Raw genomic sequence first — 20,099 nt, 5'->3', positions numbered from 1 at the left:
CAGGACAACTCAACGGCAGGTGTAGTACTGGACATTGCTTTTAATTCACTTTTTGAAACTCACTAGATTTCCACCTGGCAACCTCACTTTCAGGATTTCAAAATCATCTTTCTCAAAATGAGTCACAAGTTGTTAAGTCAATAAGGGGCACATTATTAACACAATTTCCATCAGTAGCTCTCCTCTTATTTTCTTAAGGAATAACCACCTCATAATTTTCCATCTTATTGGTTCTGAAGGATTCACTAAACCAAATGATTCAAGCTAGCATTTGGTAAAAATTCAACATTTTTGGTGCTGAACACCTATAGGCTGTCAGTTCTTATTTGTAATTTTTTTTTAAATTAAAAATATCCTCACTTTAGGATCCCCATCCCTTCAAGGGACAATTTTAGAAACAAAAAAGATGCTTTCCACCAAACTAATTCTAGCACCGAGAGTCTCATGGCTTGCCTGTACAGAGACTTAGTGCGTGACAAGCTGGAGAGTGAATCTACCTTTCACTAGCCTGCTGTGCATTAAGTAGTTATGTGGACCCTGCTGCCGTGCACTAAAAGTTCTGTAATGAATAGAGTCATTAATAGGTCCATTATTAGAAGTGATGATTTTAGACAACATTTGTACACCAGGATCACTTGAAATCCTTGAGAGAAAATATGCATTCAGCTTCGTAGAAAGCTGCTCCAGACTGCTAGTTATTGGGATCTGCTTATTTGGGTTTTTTTTTTTCCCTCTCAGTTCCCAAAAGGGTCTAAGGGTTTGATCCAAAGTCCTTTGAAGTCACTTAAAAGATTCCCATGGATCAGTTCCTTAGTTCTTATCATCTTAAAATCCTAGATTCAGCATGAAGGCTACTTAAACAGCAGTCTCCGAAGGAATACAGACCCATAAATACAAAGGGAACCAGGAAGAGAAGGACAAAATAATAGTTACATAGCAAGATACAAAAGGTTGCTTGAGCAAAACACATATCCATCATAATAGAAATCCAACACAAGTAAACCATACAGAAAGAAACATAAATTATGGCACATAAAATCTAAAACAGAAATTAGGAGTGCTAAAAGATATTTTAAAAGAGCAATTAACCAAAGATGACGAAGAAATAAATTTTTTTTTAAATTATATCAGAAGCAGGAAGCCACCCTATGGCAGAATTGGTGGGTTTGCTGGACTACCAGGGAACAATTAAGGAGGTAAGGAAATTGCTTAGAAGCTAAATGATTTATTTGCATCAGACAGCACCACAAAGAATGGTGAGGAGGTATCTGTTCTTTTCTGGCAGTGTCAGAGTGCAGTTTGTCAAAAGAGGTGGTGCTAGAATAGACGGAAGAATTAAAGAAAAAGAATTAAATGGCTGAGCTGCTAACAAGGACTAGACATTATATGGATATCAAGAATATGCATAATCACATTGGATAGGATTAAATTATGGATCTGCTGGTTGGAACTCCACAATTAAGGTTGAGTTGAGTTTTGCATATAAAGGACATAAACTCTCATGCTTCAGAGCATAAAAGAACAAAAGGTTAGAAAGAAACTTTGACAGTTTGTTCTATAATTGTCCAATATGGGGTTTCTTGCATCTTCCTCTGAAATATCTGATATTGAATAGCATCAGAAATATGATACTATATTAGATGGACTGCTGCTGTGATTCAATGTGGCACTTCCTGTATCCTTATATTATACAATTCCAAGAAAACTGGCTACAGAAATGTTACAGTTTTAAAAAATAGGTCTCAAGTGAGGTTTCTGCTAAATAGATTCTCTCTCAAGATGCAGTACAGCCTCATTCCCACAGGTGGAGCTTTTAAAATATTACATATTTTCAGTTTCTTTGACATTTTTTAAAATCTGAAACCTATGAAAAGCATCTCCTGACAAACCTATTAAGAATTAAGACTGGCAATGGGCTTATGCAGCTCTGTGTCCTGATTTCATTCAACCTTTTTTTAAATTTAATGCCTAAGATAAAAGGGAAGTATATAGGTGTTTCACCTTAATCCCTGAGGCTCTGTGTGTTAATGTCTAATTTATTGAATTAGAAGCAGTCTGTCACAGGATTATTAATTACATTTGTTACTTTCAAAAATGGTAATACAGTGGATAGAAGGAAAGCAAACAATGATTATATTAAAACCTGGAAGAAATAATAAATCTTAAAATATACAGAATAATCTAAAGTGATGATCAAACAAGAGTAAATTAGTGCAGATGTCTTATATGTTGTACAATATAATCTCTATGACAACACAGAATCATAGAAATGTAGGGCTGGAAGGGACCACAAGAGGTCATGAAGTCAAGCCCCTGCACTGAGGTAGGACCTAAACCTAGACCATCCCTGACAGGTGTTTGTCCAACCTGTTCTTAAAAATCTCTAATGACAGGATTCCACAACATCCCTTGGAAGCCTATTCCAGGATTTAACTACCCATATAGTTAGAAACTCCTTCCTAATGTCTAACCTAAATCTCCCTTGCTGCAGATTAAGCCAATTAATTCTTGTCCTACCTTCCGTGGGCATAGAGAACAATCGATCACCATCCTTTTTTTAAAAGCCTTTAACTTATTTGAAGACTTATCACGTTTCCCCTCGCCCCCATCTTCTTTTTTCACGACTAAACATGCCTAATTATTTTTTGACCTTTTCTCATAGGTCAGGTTTTCTAAACCATTTATCATTTTTGTTACACTCCTCTAGACTCTCTCCAAATTGCCCACATCCTTTCTAAAGTGTGATGCCCCAAACTGGACACAGTAGCCGAGTAGCCTCACAATTGCTGAGTAGAATGGGCCAGTTATCTCCAGTGTCTTGCATATGACTCCCCTGTTAATCTACCTCAGAATGATAGTAACCTTTTTCACAACTACATCACATTGTTGGATTAACTTGTGATCCACTATAAACCCCAGAATCTTTTGCATTAGTACTACTGCCTAGCGAGTTAATCCCCATTTTGTAGTTGTGCATTTGATTTTTCCTTCCTAAGTGCAGAACTTTGCTCTTGTCTTCCTTGGATTTCATCTTGTTGATTTCAGACCAATTCTCTAATTTGTCAAGGTCATTTTGAATTCTAATTCTGCCCTTCAAATGTTTTCAGCTGTCCCTCTCAGCTTGGCATCCTCTTCAAATTTCATAAGCATACTCAACACTCCATTATCCAAGTCATTAATAAAAATATTGAATGGTTTCAAGACCCAGACCGAATCCTGAAGGACTTTGAGTGACCAGATAGAACTTGTGAAAAATCGGGGTGGGGGTAATAGGCACCTATATAAGAGAGAGCCCCAAATATCAAGTCTGTCCCTATAAAATCGGGACACCTGGTCAACCTAGAGGGACCCCACTAGATACATCTTCTGAGTTTGACAGCAAACCATTGATAACTACTCTGAATATGGTCTTTCAACCAGTTATGGCTTCTCCTTATAGTACTTTCATCTAGACCACATTTCCCTAGTTTTGCTTATGATAATGTCACATGAGACTGTGACAGAAGCCTTAGGGTACATCTACACTACAGCGGGGAGTCGATTTAAGATACGCAAATTCAGCTACGTGAATAGCGTAGCTGAATTCGACGTATTGCAGCCGACTTACCCCGTTGTGAGGACGGCGGAAAAATCGACTTCTGCCGCTTTTTGTCGGCGGCGCTTACTACCACCTCCGATAAATCGATCCCCGAGAGGTCGATTTCTACCTGCCGATTCAGGCGGGTAGTATAGACCAGACCTTAGATGTCTATAGCTTCTCCCCATCCACTAGGCCAATAACCCTGTCAAAGACGGAAACTAGGTTGATTTGGCGTGGCATGATTTGTTCTTGACAAATTCATGCTGCTATTACTTATTACTCTATTATCCTCTAGGTGCTTACAAATGCTTAATAATTCGTTCCAGTATTTTTCCAGGTATCCAAGTTAGGCTGACTGATCTATAATTCCCCAGGTCCTCTTTGCTCCCCTTTTTAAAGATAAGTACTATGTTTGCCCTTCTCCAGCCCTCTAGGTCCTCACCAGTACTCCATGAGTTCCTGAAATAATTGCTAATGGTTCCAAGATTGCCTCAGCCAGCACCTTTAAGTAATTCAGGATGAACTTCTTCAGGTCTTGCCACCTTGAATACATCTAACATACCTGAACATTCTTTAACCTGTTCTTTCCCTATTTTGGCTTGCGTTCCTTCTCCCTTGTTGTTAATATTAGTTGAGTATCCAGTCACCATTAACTTTGAAGATTGAACAAAGTGTGTTAGACATTATGGATCAGAATCCAATTTTGAACCTGCAATTTTGTAGTTACAATTAACTGCATTCAAAAGTAACAAAATTTAGATGTCATGCTGTGTAATCAAAACAGGTAGGTGTTAAATGTTCCCTTTAATTGTGGGCATATAACCAGGGGCTAAGTAGAGACCACTTAAAAACCTTAATAATATAGCTCAGAATACAGTATGGTACAATACAGGTACATATGGTATCAATATGGTACAATAAACCTTTACTGATCATAGTGAAAACAATTTTCTTAAATACAAAAAGAATTTTTTCACCTTAAAGGATTTTGCTCAAATTTCCAAAAAAACTCACTATTGGGCAGAAACACTGAAGGCGTCTACCTCAGAAGAGAATATTTCAAAACTATGAATGTATGAAAACAGGAAGTTACAATGGAAACTTTTTGCATCTTTAATTACAGCATTCAGTACAAAAAAACCCCCTGTAATACATCTAAACACTTGCCTTCACATCTCTGAAAACACAGCACATGTAGGCGCCCAGTGTAGATCAGTTTGTACAATGACTTAATTTTGCTACAGCACATGTTCAACAAGTACCAGGATGTTTAGACAGTTGTTTGCATAAATATTAGCATTAGTCAGCATATGAAAAGTTTAAAAATTAATAGATAAACTTGATTTTAAAGCAGAGTTCAGTTTCAGGTATCTGAAGTGTTAACAGTAAAAATGTCAAGTTAAAAACATACTTAAAAAATTTGAGTTTTGACCCGATGGTCTTACTTTAGCTACCATAGTGGATCACTTATCTAACGGATCTTACCTAATGTGCTGCCTTTTCGACTTTTAAAATCCCTATTGAAGTGGCAAAGGGATCTCTCCATCAGATGGTGAGATGAGAGAAGAATGGAAGTCAGGGTGGATTTGATTTAAATCAAAGTGATTTAAATCACTAGTCAGGAAGACTCGATTTAATCATGGTTTTCTGCATAAAAGTGCATTCTTGTTGGTTGTTATAACCTTAATACATATTCTTCACAACTCAGAGATAGATGTAGGTTTCATTTTTAGAAGGTACACTATACGTTTTTTAAGTGATTTATTTTGAAAACTTTTCAGATTAGTTTTACAGCCATATCAGAAAATGAATGACTGTTTTGGTTATTTCATTTACCAAAGGTAATTGAATCATATATTTATGAAGTCATTGAGAGGTGAACTATCTCCAATTCAACAGGTTAATGATTAATATTTGGAGGATTTTCTTGCCATGCTGAATTAGAAGGAGAACATCACCAGACAGACATTTAAATTGTTTTATTTAACTAAAACAACAACGTTAAGTATTCTGGATTTTTTTCTTCAACAGCAAACATATAGTATTTTAACAAAACAAGCGTATGTCCCTCGCTTCTCATGTTTATCTCCAGACTTCTTCTCCTTGTCCAGATCTATTCCACCCCCAACAATCTTCTATTCATTGAACTTTCTGAAACTTTGCACTTTGAGAGAGAAGTAAGGGATTGACTCTGTGTACACAAATTTGCAGAGGGACAATAGAGTTTAGGTCTTATTTCTCATCTCTCTATATTATTTATTTATTTACAAACATTTTTTCTGTTAACAAGCACATTATCTCTAGAGACACAAATCCACAGTTTGAGAACTGCAAAACTAAGCATCTCTGATGGTATCTTCTAGACTGAGCACTGAATCCCATTGGGTAGATAGAAAGATTAACCTAAATAATGTATACAGAAGCCTGTGGAACACCATAAGATTGGGTCCCTAATCCATGAACTATTGGAACTCATTTACAAAAGTTTTCTTAAACATTACATGAATATAATGTCTCATACTATAGAATTAGAATTTATAATCCCTATTCCATGATGAGATATCTTAGTTTTAATTAAGATACATTATAAATCAATCTTTAGATAGATTTTTTCCCTCAAAAAGCATTTTATCAAAAAAATCCGATTTAAATTAAAAACATCTAATTTTTTTGATTTTTTAAAAAATTCATTGATTTTTATCCACCCGGATGGAAGTAGAGAGCTGAATTTCTCATGTGGCATATGGTCACTGTATACTAGGGGCAGCTTAGTTAAAAGAAAAGTAAGCCTGACTGGCAGTTGTGAAAGAAACACAGAGGTTGCAGCTACACAAGAAAATTGGATACACACTTTCTAACAATGGTGCAACTACACAGGTGATAGCAGCTGTGTTTCATGCCTGAGCCTGGTCTATGGTAACTTTGCACCACTGTTAATGTCAATTCAGCTGCACCATGGATATGCAATTTTCTTGTATAGATGCAATCAGAAAGCAAGTAATACAGAGAAGAGTGCTTAGGAAGCTGAAACAACAGCTGCTGGTGTCCAGAGAGCTACTGTTGCTAAGGTAGTAAGAAGAGCTGCCAAATGATAGATTCTTTTATCAAGTTACAGAAGCCGAGAAAAGGAGAGAGAGAGAGCGCGCGCAAGAAATAGGTAGAAAAAGAAACATTACTTACTGGCAATTCTGTATGTTACACACACACACACACGCACGCACACACACGCGCACACACGCGCACACAGATACAGCTCCATAAACCAGGGAGAAAGGATTTTCACTCAAAGTAGACATATAGATATTTTTGCCCTCCCACTTCCATTTCTTCCTGATGCCAAGAAATTTCCCAAGCTAATCAATTAAAACCAACCACCCAAATGAACTACACAGGGGACTGGGAATTTTTATGGGGGAAGATGACAACTATGGCAAATAAAACACTGGTAAATAACTTCACCTTATAATGCTTTTCCTCTCATCCTACACATTATTGTATAAACCCATGAGGAAACCATTTCTGTAATACCTGAACTAGGCTGAATCATAAGAAAACAACCCAAAGAAATCATATGGTTCCAAATGATAAAATAAAACAAGCACCCCAAAATCTAAAGACAAGTTCTTAAAGTGTGAGAGCCAATTCAGGTGAGCCTCTTGTATCTAGGAATTAATTCTAGATTAACAAAATCAACTTCCCTCAAAAAAAAAATGCAAATAAGGATAATTTTTACCCAACACAAAAGACAAACACACTCAAACTTATTAGTTCTCCAACTCAATCTGACAAAAGAAAAGGCCAGCTAAAAAAGTTTATTTAAAAGTTAAAACACTTGCTAAATACTAAAGTTGTTAAATGAGGGCCCAAAGGGCTACTATCATCAAAACCCAGTTTTCAGCGCATAAAGGCCCCAAATAGCCCAGTGGGCTCATAAATAAGATCTGATTTACAAACTTCCATAGTGGAGGGAAAAAACGCAAAAGGTTGATGCTTAGACTCAAAGATGTCAAAACCAAGGCATCTCTTTAATTGATCAGCAAATCCATTCATTCAAATTATATGCGAAGAACCATGGTCAGTCTCAATGCAAACTAAACCTATTTCCCCAAGACCTTACTGACTTGAGGCCCACAATCAAGTGGAAACTCACCCTACAGTTCTCAAACAGATTACTACTAAATATCATTCTTCTAGGGATCACCTGCGCAACTGTAGGATACAATACCTGTACTGAGACACAAGGAGCAGAGTAAATATCATAGATCATAATATGCTAACTAAAAGGTTGTCTGCTCATAATTAAGAGAAAATGTAAAGATCTTTGACTTGAACAGCACTGTACACAAGGGTTCAGGGGAGTACCTCCTAAGCTGGTCTGTCTTCTGGGTCAGTTCATATCCTCATAATTCTCCCAAATGGACAACCAAAATACATTCAAAAATCCAGGAAGCAATATCACAGGGACTAATATTAATATTTAAACACCGCCTTCCTACGATGTTTTACGAGAATACTTAAACAAGGTCCTGCCTCAAGGAGCTTACACCAGCTAACAGTTGTATTCAAACACACATTATATAAAAGTAAAAAGAAATAGGTGCCCAGTCTAAGAAGATCAACAGAGAAAGTCTTTCTGAAAAAGTCATGACAAAGCGGAAGGAGGCAGCTTTGTGCTTAGAAATGGGAAGCAAATTCTAAGTGTAAGCAGTGTTATGAGGGAAGGCATGAAGATGCGACTCTTTCAACATATCTCAAACAGCAGAAGGATCTTTCAGTACATACCACCACATCAGCACGAGGTACTCTTTGAATGGGAACTACACTAGCACACTCCACTGGTGGAGCCATCTCTAGTCTTATGGAACCTGAAGTGGCTAATGTAGTCATGCAATGAAAACGTGCCCATGCACAAGTATATTCAGACTAACATATAGTAATTTTATGAAAAACATTAACAAATGGATCCCCACAACACACTGAGACAGAAAATTATGTATTTACAGATGAGGAAATAGATGCCACAAGACTAGTTTGCCCACAGCCACAGAGTGAGTTAGTGGAAGAGCTGGGATTTGAACTCAAGAGTTCCTGGTTCCCGAGAGTTCCTGGTTAAGGCTTACTAGCCAGTGAGGCCTGTCAGACTAATATAACCAGCTTAGCTGCACGTTGCATAAGCTGCTAAGGATCCAAAGTAAAATAATAATTGTTTTTTCTAATTTTATTTTACACGGATGCAGGATGGCATTTACCTTTCTTTAAGGAAAATATTTCAAGAACTACATGGGTCACAAGACTTCCTTTAAATAGAAGATATATAAAAAAAAAAAAAACACAAAATAGGTGTTATTGCACATTTGTCCACAGAGTTTCAGTGGGCAATTGTGTTCTCTATGTATATACACAAAAAGCAGAAGTGGATCATCAAAAAGCCTCCACTAGCCTGTTCAGTAGCTTACTGTTATACCACAGCATGTATCATGGACATTACCTTTCCGATGACAATATGTGAAAAAGATAAAGAAAGATCTATAGTCTGCTACCCATTGCTCCTACAACTGCTGGGACATCAGCCAAATTATTTTTGGAAATATCATGATGACAATTTCTGGATTATTATGTGACAGGAGAACCACCTGCTAGAAACATAAGCTGACACGTGGTCTGGTTCATGGCAGGACTTTGTGTACTGAAAACTTGTGATAATGTGCTGCACAAATTTATCCTGGGCTTTTTGTTTTGTTGCTGTTTGCCATTACCATTACTAACATCACTGCAGTGACTGATGTGCTAGAGCAAATAGGGCTCTAGCCCTGTTTCAGTTTCTTTTGAGAATTGTCCCAAGCAGAGAATTACATACATATCATCCTAATTTCTCAATTGTTGCTGTTTTTCTCTCTTCTTACTTCTAATTTTTTCAATAAAAATGCTTTATTAAAACCAACAGAACAACAGATTTGCTCTCATGTTATAATGTCATCAAACACCTCTTGTATCTTATCTTTATTTAGCTTTATGTCTCTTTGCTTCCTTTGTAATATCTATATGAACTCAGAACAAAACTATACATAAATTATCTAACCAAAACCACAATACACATCAGTTTAATTTAAAGTACTGAAAAAGATGGTTACTCACCTTTGTAACCGTTGTTCTTTGAGATGTGTTGCTCATATCCATTCCAATTAGGCGTGTGTGTGTGCCGCAGGCACAATTGGCGGAAGATTTTTACCCTAGCAACACTTGGGTGGGTCGGAGTGGCGCCTTTACGGCACTGGATATATACCCCAGCCGGCCCAGTGCCCCCTCAGTTCCTTCTTGTCGGCTACTCCAACAGAGGGGAAGGAGGGTGGGTTTGGAATGGATTTAAGCAACACATCTCGAAGAACAACAGTTACAAAGATGAGTAACCGTCTTTTCTTCTTCGAGTGCTTGCTCATATCGATTCCAATTAGGTTACTCCCAAGCCTTACCTAGGCGGTGGGGTCGCAGTGAGATGTCGCGGAGTGCAGAACCGCTGAGCCAAATGCCGTGTCACCCCTTGACTGCTGGACGATCGCATAGTGGGAAGCAAAGGTATGCACCGATGACCAAGTTGCTGCCCTACATATCTCCTGTATGGGAACATGAGCCAGGAAGGCGGAGGACGAAGCTTGAGCCCGAGTGGAGTGGGCATTAGGGTGCGTAGTTGAGACACCAGCTAAGTCATAGTACGCACGGATGCATGATGTGATCCAGGACGAGATGCGCTGGGTTTAGACCGGAAGGCCCTTCATCCAGTCTGCCACAGCTACGAACAGCTGGGTCGTACTCCTAAAAGTTTTCGTTCGTTCGATGTAAAAGGCGAAGGCCCTGCGAACGTCTAGGGAGTGCAGCTGTTGTTCTCGTTGAGAAGCATGCGGCTTCGGATAGAAGACTAGGAGGAAGATGACTTGGTTGACATGGAAGGCAGGCACCACATTAGGAAGGAAGGCAGGGTGTGGTCGCAGCTGTACTTTGTCCTTACGGAACACCATATACGGTGGGTCTGACGTGAGGGCTCTAAGCTCTGACACATGTCTCGCCGAGATGATAGCTACGAGGAAGGCTGTCTTCCAGGAAAGGCACCCATGAGTCTGGATAGGACCAGGTTGAGGTCCCATGTAGGGGCCGGATGCCGAATTTGCGGGTACAGACGTTCTAATCCCTTGAGGAACCATGGGACTGGAGAAGACCAAGACGCTAGGTGTACTCTGATGGATGAAACTGCTAGACCCTGCTGTTTCAAGGACGGCGCCGTGGTCTTGAGCGGTACCGCAAAACTGATTGGGACCGGCAGTCATATCGGTGCTGGGAGGCAGATCTGGACCTCGACGAAGATCTATGGGCGGAACGATGCCGGGATCGATTCAGAGTAGATCGGCGCTCGGACCGGCGTCTGGATCAGTGCCGGGAGCTGGATCGGTACCGACCGTTCCGAGAAGAAGATATTCGCGAGACAAGGCGGAGCGGCGCCACAAGTGCAACCGGCGCCAAGATGGTAATCGGTGCCGGGACTGCGAGGGGTGCCGTCAATGAGACCAGCGTCTGGCTTGGGACCGTGACTGGGACCGAGGCCGTCCTATCTCACTCTGCGACAGAGGATGCAGCATGGAGGGCTTTCCTTTTGAGCGAACAGCCCGTACCGGTCGTACCTAAGGTTGCGGCTGTCTCGGCTCGGTGAGCGCAATCAGGTCACGTGCCGTGGAGAAAGTCTCCGGAGTGGATGGCAGCCCAAACTTGACCATGGTACGCACCGGGGAGCTTACATGCACTGGACTTGACGGCCCTTGTGGCGCCAGAGTCAACGGTACCGGGGTTGGTGCGTTTGCGGGATAGTCCAACATGGGACGCGGCTCCGAGTGAGGCACAGGTGGTGCCGGCAATTGCAAGGGAGCAGCAGGTTGTTTATGCTGCTTCTTCAGTCCCGGAGACAGTGAGCGGTGCTGTGCTGGTAGAGGTGCCGGAGACGTCCGGTGCCAGGAGTCTTTGCCGGTGTCCAGACATGGTGCTGAACCTTCTGGTGCCGCAGGCTAGCTTCAAGCCGACGAGGTCGGCACCGGGTCTTGGCGCGGAGCCGAGGACATCAGGCTAAGTGCCGCTTCCATAAGGAGCTATTTCAAGCGAAAGTCCTGCTCCTTTTTAGTCCAAGGCTTCAATGCCTTACAAATGCGGCACTTATCGGATTGATGGGATTCCCCCAAGCACTTCAAAGAGGAGTCGTGGAGGTCTCCCATAGGCATCGGTTTAAGGCAGGCCTTTCACGGTTTGAAACCCAGAGACCTAGGCATCAGCCTTGCCTAGGGAGGGAAGGGGAGAAGCCCCTTACTCCAAACTATTATTTACACTAAGAACAATAATTATTAACTACTACTAAAGAACTAATAACAACTACTTTTAAAATGATTTATAAACGAATGTTACACTAGAAGCTAGGGAAGTGGAGTTCAGCTAAGCTGCGCTCCACAGTTCCAACGACTGTCATGGGCAGTAAGAATGAACTGAGGGGGCACTGGGCCGACTGGGGTATATATCTGGTGCCATAAAAGCGCCACTCCAGAGGGCGCCTCAGCCGACTCACCGAGTGTTGCTAGGGTAAAAATCTTCCGACGATCGTGAACGTGGCACATGCACACCTAATTGAAATAGACATGAGCAAGCACTCGAAGAACCACCTTGAATTTTATAATAGAGTTTCTTGTCTCTGCAATGGCTCTCTCAGCATCCAGAGCGTGTAGTCTGTTCTCAAGAACAGAGGAAAGATATGGGTAGACAGTCAACAGGACCATGGGCTCCTTTACATGGAAGTATAAAGCCATTACTCCTGGGGGAATTCTGTACCACTGTACACATGCAGAATTCATATTCGGTGCAGAATTTTTTTCCCCACAGAAAATACATTCTGCCCGAGAAGTGCTGCAGTTCTGTCCTTCACCCATCAGGGGCCGCTGTGGCACCAGAACAGCCAGCAGCCAGCTGCAATCATCTGAAGAACAGGAGCTTGCAAGATCATCTGAAGGGTTCTCTCTGATAGTCTACCTGCCACATGGGCCTGCATAATCAGGATAGGAATGTCTGGTGGATACTCTTCAAGATTCTTTTTGGCACTGAACATGCACAGTCTAAGGTCACCGGACAATACTCTGTTTGGCCTTCTTAGTTGGGTCCTTCCTAGTCTTATCTCTCTTCTTCCTCTCCCTTTTCTTGAAGTTGTCCTTGCTCTTCTCTTCTAATCTCCTTGAGGAAGAGCTAGAGAATTGGTCTCCAACCTTTTTGTGCCCCAAATCACTTTTTGAATGTAAGGGCAACCCAGGATCTACCTCGCCCCTTCCCCAAAGCCCTGCCCCACTCACTCCATCCCCCGTCTCTCCGTCACTTGCTCTCCCCCACCTTCACTGGACTGGGGCAGGAGGTTGGGAGGGGGTGCAGGCTCTAGGCTGGGGCCGAGGGGTTCGCAGTGTGGGAGGTGGCTCTGGGCTAAGCCTGGGTGCTGACTCTGGGAGGGGGGTCAGGGCTGAGGCTGGGATGCAGGAGAGGGTACAGGGTGCTGGCTCTGAGAGGGCAGTCAGGGCTGGGGCAGGGGCTTGGGATGCAGGAGGGGATATGGGGTGCTGCTGGTTCTGGGAGGGGGCTCAGGGCTGGGGCTTGGGGTGCAGGAGGGGGCTTGGGGTGCTGGCTCCAGGAGGGGTTCAGGGCTGAGGGGTGCGGCTTCCACAGGGAGGCACTTATCTCAGTCAGCAGCGCAGCAAGCCTAAGGCAGGCTCCCTGTCTGCCACGGCCCCACACCACTCCCAGAAGGGGCCAACACACCCCTGCAGACTCTGGGGGCGGGGGGAGTGGGGGCACGTGGCTGTTCGCGCTGCCCCTCTCTGTAGGCACTGCCCCAAAGGTCCCATTGGCCACAGTTCCCCGTTCCCGGTCAATGGGAGCTGCGGGGGCAGTGCTTGCAGGCAGGAGCAGCACAGGGAGACCCCCGGGACTACGGAGGCATGCTGGCCACTTCCAGGAGCAGCATGGGACCGCGTCAGGCAGGGAGCCTGCCTTTAGCATCAGGCAGCCCCACTGCACCGCAATGGCCGGAGATGGCAATCGACTGGGAGAGTCCCCAGGATCGACCAGTCGATCGCAATCAATGGGTTGTTGACCACTATGCTAGAGGTAAAAGAACTGCATTCGAAGAGCTGAGGCTCTATACTTCCAGGAGAGAAAGCAAAGCACACTGAAAAGTCTAAAGTAAGGGAAGAGGAGTTTGCTTTATATATCCTTGGCCTTTCCCTAGTCTTTGCCTCCTTGCTTCCTGGTAAAATCAGACTGGTTGTCTGGAATCCTCCTCCAAGAGGAAGAAAAAGGAGTACAAATAGCAAAATTTTACTTTTTAAAAGCCACAACAAGACTGCTTAGAAATCATCAGCCCCATTACTGTCTGTCATATTACTGTGCAACCAAAAGGCCAAATTAGAATAGTGGAAAAAACAGATACATTTTAATTTCATTGAAAAATTAAATGCTATAGAAAATGTATCTCAGGTTCAATAATCGTGATGGAGCTGAAAGCCCTTTATCCTTTTGAGAATATGAATATATATGTATGCCTTCTTTAGCATTCATTGGGCTGGCAGTCTGGAAAATGTTAGTGTCCTAGTGGTTAAAAAGCACTTACAATACTGGCAGTTCAAACTAGTGCCACATTGGTTCACTTGTCAGGCGTTTAACGTTACTATGGCTCCAGGGAAAAGACAGCCTTTTCAGAAAGGCTCCTGTAGGGTTCTAAACCTTGTGAAGTACTCATTCATTTAAAATAAATATAGAAAAAATGAATGAGTGTGCAAAAAAAATCTTCATTGCTTATTATCTTTAATGCTATTTATTCCTCTGCCTTTAATTATACTACAAAGTAGTAATTCAAAGTAGTTATATTATAATTACATTTTAGAAATTACACATTCTTTACAAAACAACAATCTTTTCCCTTAATCATAGAAATGTAGGGATGGACGTGACTGTGACAGGTTGGATCAGCCCCCTTGGGGGCTGCCAACCGATGTGCCAGGACTACTACTGCCTCTGCTTTCCTGCCCTGGCAGCTTAGGACTTCAGTGCCCTGCCTGGTTTGAGCCAGACCCGCTAGCCTGCTGCAAACCCAGACCCAAGGTCTGAACCATGTTCCCTAACAGCTGTAAGCTTGACTGAAAGCAACTTACAGAAGTGTTCCTGTCTTTAACACTCAGATGTCCAACTCCCAATTGGGTCCAAACCCCAAATACATCTGTTTTACCCTGTATAAAGCTTATACAGGGTAAACTCATAAATTGTTCGCCCTCTATAACACTGATAGAGAGATATGCACAGCTGTTTGCCCCCACCCCCTGGTATTAATAGATACTCTGAGTTAATTAATAAGTAAAAAGTGATTTTATTAAATACCGAAAGTAGGATTTAAGTGGTTCCAAGTAGTAACAGACAGAACAAAGTGAATTACCAAGTAAAATAAAATAGAACATGCAAATCTATGTCTAAGAAACTGAATACAAATAAAACCTCACCAGTTCCAGTAAGCTTCCTTTTACAGACTAGTCTCCTGCCAGTCTGGATCCAGCAATCACTCACCCCCCCTGCAGTTACTGTCCTTTGTTCCAGTTTCTTTCAGGTATCCTTGGGGGTGGAGAGGCTATCTCTTTAGCCAGCTGAAGACAAAATGGAGGGGTCTCCCAGGGGTTTAAATAGACTTTCTCTTGTAGGTGGATACCCCCTTCTTCACTCCTATGCAAAGTCCAGCTCCAAGATGGAGTTATGGAGTCACATGGGCAAGCCACATGTCCATGCATGACTCAGTTTTTATCAGCCAAGTCACATTCCTGGGAAGGTTCAGATGTGGATTGGCGTCTTTGAATTCATTGTTGGCTTAAGTTGTTTTTGATTGGGCACTTAATTTGCACTTTTCCCAAGAAGCTGACCAAGTTCTCTACTAGGCTAGTTAAAATCAAGAAAGTATACAGCCAATACTCCTAACTTCAAGTACAAAAATGATACATACATACAAATAGGATTAATAGATTCAGTAGATCATAACCTTTACAGAGATATGTTACATGGCATATGTAGCACAAAACATATTCTAGTTATGTCATATATACATTCATAAGCATATTCCATAAAGCCTTATGGGGGGGGACTGTCACAGTGACCTCAACAAATAATGTATTCCATCCCCTTGCACTGAGCCATGAACCCCTGACAAGTGTCTGTCTAATCTGATGGTGATTCCATAACCTCCTTTGGAAGCTTATTCCAAAACTTAACTGTCAGTACCCCTCTACCCCGATATAACGCTGTCGTCAGGAGCAAAAAAATCTTACTGTGTTATAGGTGAAACTGCATTATATTGAACTTGCTTTGATCCGCCAGAGTGCGCAGCCCTGCCCCCCCGCCCCCCGAGCGCTGCTTTACCGCGTTATATCCGAATTCATGTTATATCGGGCCGCATTATTTCGGGGGTAGAGGTGTATATTTGGAAAGATTTCCTTAATACCTTACCTAAATCTGCTGTGCTACAGATTAAGCCAATTAATTCTTGTCCAATCTTCTGTGAACATAGAAAACAATCGATCACCACCCTCCTTATAACAGCCCTTAAGATATATGAAGATTGTTATCAGGTCTCCTCTTCAGTCATCTTTTTTCAAGACTAAATGTGCCCATTTTTCTAACCTCTCCTCATGGTCAGGTTTTCTAAACCATTTATCATTTTTGTTGCTCTCCTCTAGATTCTCTCCAATTTATCCATATTTGTCTTAAAGTGTGGTGCCTGGACCTCGACACAGTACTCCAACTGAGGCCTCACAAGCACCAAGCAGAGTGGGACAATCACCTCCCATGTCTTACATATGACACTCCTGTTAATACATCCCAGAATGGCATTAGCCTTTTTCATAACTGCATCACACTGTTGGCTCATATTCAATTAGTGATCCATTATAACCCCAAGATCCTTTTCATTAGTGCTACTGCCTAGCCAGTTATTCCCCATTTTGTAGTTGTGTTTTTGATTTTTTCTTCCTAGGTGCAGTACTTTGCACTTCTCTTTCTTGAATTTTATTTTGGAGGTTTCAGACCAATTCTCCAATTTGTCAAGTCATTTTGGGGAATTCTAATCCAGTTCTCCAAAGTGCTTGCAACCTCTTCCGGCATGGTGTCACCTGTAATTTTTATAAGTGTACTCTCTACTCCATTATCCAAGTCACTAATGAAAATAATGAACTGCTCTGAACCCAAGACGGACCCCTGTGGGATCCCACTAGATTCTCTCAGTTTGACAGCAAATCATTGATAACTACTCTGGATATGGTTTTTCAACCAGTTATGCACCCATCTTATAATAATTTCATCTAGATCGAATTTCCCTAGTTTGCTTATGAGAATATCATGTGGGACTGTGTCAAAATCCTTATTAAAAAGGACATACATCTACTGCTTTCCCACAGCCACTAGGCCAGTAACCTTGTCAAAGAAGAAAATTAGGCTGGTTTGGCAGGATTTGTTCTTGACAAATCCATGTTGGCTATTACCTATTACCCTATTATCCTCTAGGTACTTATAAATTGATTGTTTAATGATTTGTTCCAGTATCTTTCCAGGTATTGAAGGTAGGCTGACTGGTCTATCATTCCCTGGGTCCTCTTTGTTGCCCTTTTTAAAGATAGGTACTGTGTTTGTCCTTCTCCAGTTCTCTGGGACCCCGCCTATCCTCTGAGAGTTCTCGAAGATAATCACTAACAGTTCCAAGATTGCTTTGGCTAGTTCCTTAAGTACCCTTAAGTGAATTCTGAAGCGAAGTAGGCATTGAACACCTCAGCCTTCTTAATATCATCCATTATTAGCTCTCCTTTCCCTCTAAGTAGGGGGCCAACACTTCCCTATGTCTTTCTCTTGCTCTTAATGTATTTATAGAACCTCTTCTTATGGCAGCAGGCGGGATCGAACTGGGGACCTCTGGAGCCAAAAGGCTGTTAGCTAAGGCTGTAGAGCAGACTCATTTAACTCTCTCTCTAAGTGGTCTGAGTGCCACTAGATGGGACAGAACACCACACCCAGAAGGTGTGTGAGTTACATTATGTCCTTTGCTTTGTATCTTAGATTTTCTCATTTTGTCCCTTCATGATTGTATTATTCTTTTGTACTCAACTGTAGCCATTTGTTCATGTTTCCACCTTTTGTAGGATTGCTTTTTTACTTTCAGGTTATTAAAGAGCTTCTAATGGAGTTATATTAGCCTATACTCTGGTTTCTCTTCAAATCGCATAATTCTTTCTATCTTTCCTTCACATCAGATTAGTTTGTTGTTGGGCCTTAATATTATCTCTTTGAGAATCTGCCAACTCTCCTGAACTCCTTTTTACCAGAGATTTTCTTAATGATCACAACATAATCCAGAGTGTTTGTTATTGTGTAATACTGTTATAATTAGGTGACTGATAGGCTTGAAGCTGACAGTAAGTGCTAACAAACCATACATTAAGGCCATAGCATAATTACACTTTAACATAAGTCCAATTATGTCATATAACTTACTCAAAAATTGCTTTTGGTTAGCCAATACTGACTTATATGGCTAGAAGGCCATGTCTTACTGTTATCTTTGACTAACTGTAGTGCCATATAGCTGAATACCTTTGAGGGTTGTTACTGGGAAAGATCCTTTTTAGCCCAATCTTGTTCTCACTGAAGTCAATGATAAAATAATCACTGACTACAACAGGAGCAGGTATGAGGGTCCATAATTCTTATAAATAATAATTATAAATAATAATAAATTAGTGGAGATATCCTATCTCCTAGAACTGGAAGGGACCTTGAAAGGTCATCAAGTCCAGCCCCCTGCCTTCACTAGCAGGACCAAGTACTGATTTTGCCCCAGATCCCTAAGTGGCTCCCTCAAGGATTGAACTCACAACCCTGGGTTTAGCAGGCTAATGCTCAAACCACTGAGCTATCCCTGTGAGTCCTATGCCTTCCTTATTCTTGATATCATGTTTCCAGAATTTTTTGCCCCTTGAAGGGGCACAATTCCCAGTAGGAGGGGGGGAGAACAAGTATAAAGTGGAAATCAATAAGGGGGAGGAAATGATGAAAGGTGGTTGGGATGATAGAGGCAGAAGAAACTGCTCCTCAACACGACAGCTATATTTTCAAGCATGCTAACTGTGCTGTTCATTTCTGATGCTAACTTTACTGTTCACTCAGTCAGTAATGTTAAGACAGAAACACTGACATTGTAAATTTGGAAAAGCCAAGAGTGCTCTTTGCCTGTTATCTACCTGTTTTGTGGAGGCTTACGTCTCCAGAACTGTCAGTCAGCACCTTTCATGAGCACTAAATTAATTTACAAGATAACAAAAGAAAACATAAGGTTCAGAGTAGTTTGTGTAATACAAGGTTGATAGAGAAATAAGGCTTTTTTGTTTCATTTTAAATTTGAAAATGTGGTTCTGTTTCATCTATAAAAACTGTAAGCAAAAGACATTTTAGTTTGAAATGAATTGTAAAGTTAATAGTACAATGTACTTACTTAGACTACTCAGTTGTCTAATTATATTTGCCAAGGAGATATTGGTGACACATTCCAGTTCATTCTTGATGCCTCTGGGCAGTGCTGTGTGACACAGGTGCCTGGGGTCTATGTTTCTTTTCACTAATGGCATTTTGAGATATCAGAGGGCTAGCACACCTGTGAAGAAATTAAACAGAAACATTATTATAGCTTTCCTTAACTATTTTGGTACAGATCATTACATCCAATCAAGTCATTAATACTGGCAAGATTAAAATACCTTCACATTTAGGTGAAGAAGGGATTTCTTTGGCTTGAAAGGTTAGTTACGTGAACCTGTATGTATGAGTCTGATTTTCAACCTTGTGAACTTTTATCTGACTACTGTGTCAATGATACTATGAACATTTTGTTACTATTCATGTTTTTCTGAAAAAGATGGAAAACCCTCTTTTGTACTGTAATTGTATCTTTCTCAACACACTAGTTCCTTACTCAGGCAAAATCCAATGGGCAAATCCTCTTGATTTATGGGAGGAAGTCATACTCCCTTTTTCAAATCAGAGTGGTAGCCGTCTTAGTCTGTATCAGCAAAAACAACGAGGAGTCCTTGTGGCACCTTAGAGACTAACGAATTTATTTGGGCATAAGCTTTCGTGGGCTAAAACCCACTTCATCAGATGCATGGAGTGAAAAATACAGTAAGCAGTATAAATATTACAGCACATGAAAAGATGGGAGTTGCCTTTCCAAGTGGGGAGTCAGTGAATTAGCAGTGAGACAGTTAGCTCGGCTTAAAATGTATCTGGTAAAAACAGAGATTTCTCACTCCATTTATGGTAGAGCATCCTCAGGCTGTTCCAACCGATGGAGGCATAAAATAGTAAATTAACTGCCTTTTGCAGCAGAGGAGACTTTTTCCATGGTCAGTTTACAGGTGAGTCTATAGCACTTTCT

At 41.3% G+C, this 20,099-nt stretch overlaps 1 protein-coding gene across 6 annotated transcripts in view; it reads right to left on the bottom strand.

Annotated features, from left to right (window-relative positions):
* Positions 1 to 20,099, bottom strand: part of WASF1 (WASP family member 1) — a 193,065-nt gene that overhangs the window by 51,767 nt on the left and 121,199 nt on the right. For 5 of the 6 annotated variants that reach the window (XM_054024387.1, XM_054024386.1, XM_054024385.1 and 2 more), the window contains one exon: positions 19,161 to 19,319. The exons of the other annotated variant lie outside the window; for it this stretch is intronic. In XM_054024387.1, coding sequence (XP_053880362.1) covers positions 19,161 to 19,293 — 133 coding nt within the window. In that variant the 5' untranslated portion in view covers positions 19,294 to 19,319. The remainder of the gene's footprint in view (positions 1 to 19,160; positions 19,320 to 20,099) is intronic. 6 annotated transcript variants of the gene reach the window in all.

The sequence above is a fragment of the Malaclemys terrapin genome, chromosome 3, assembly GCF_027887155.1.
Source record: "Malaclemys terrapin pileata isolate rMalTer1 chromosome 3, rMalTer1.hap1, whole genome shotgun sequence".
NCBI classification, from domain to species: domain Eukaryota; kingdom Metazoa; phylum Chordata; order Testudines; family Emydidae; genus Malaclemys; species Malaclemys terrapin.
The sequence above is the reverse complement of the archived record's forward strand: the minus strand, read 5'-3'. Positions and strand labels throughout refer to the sequence as shown.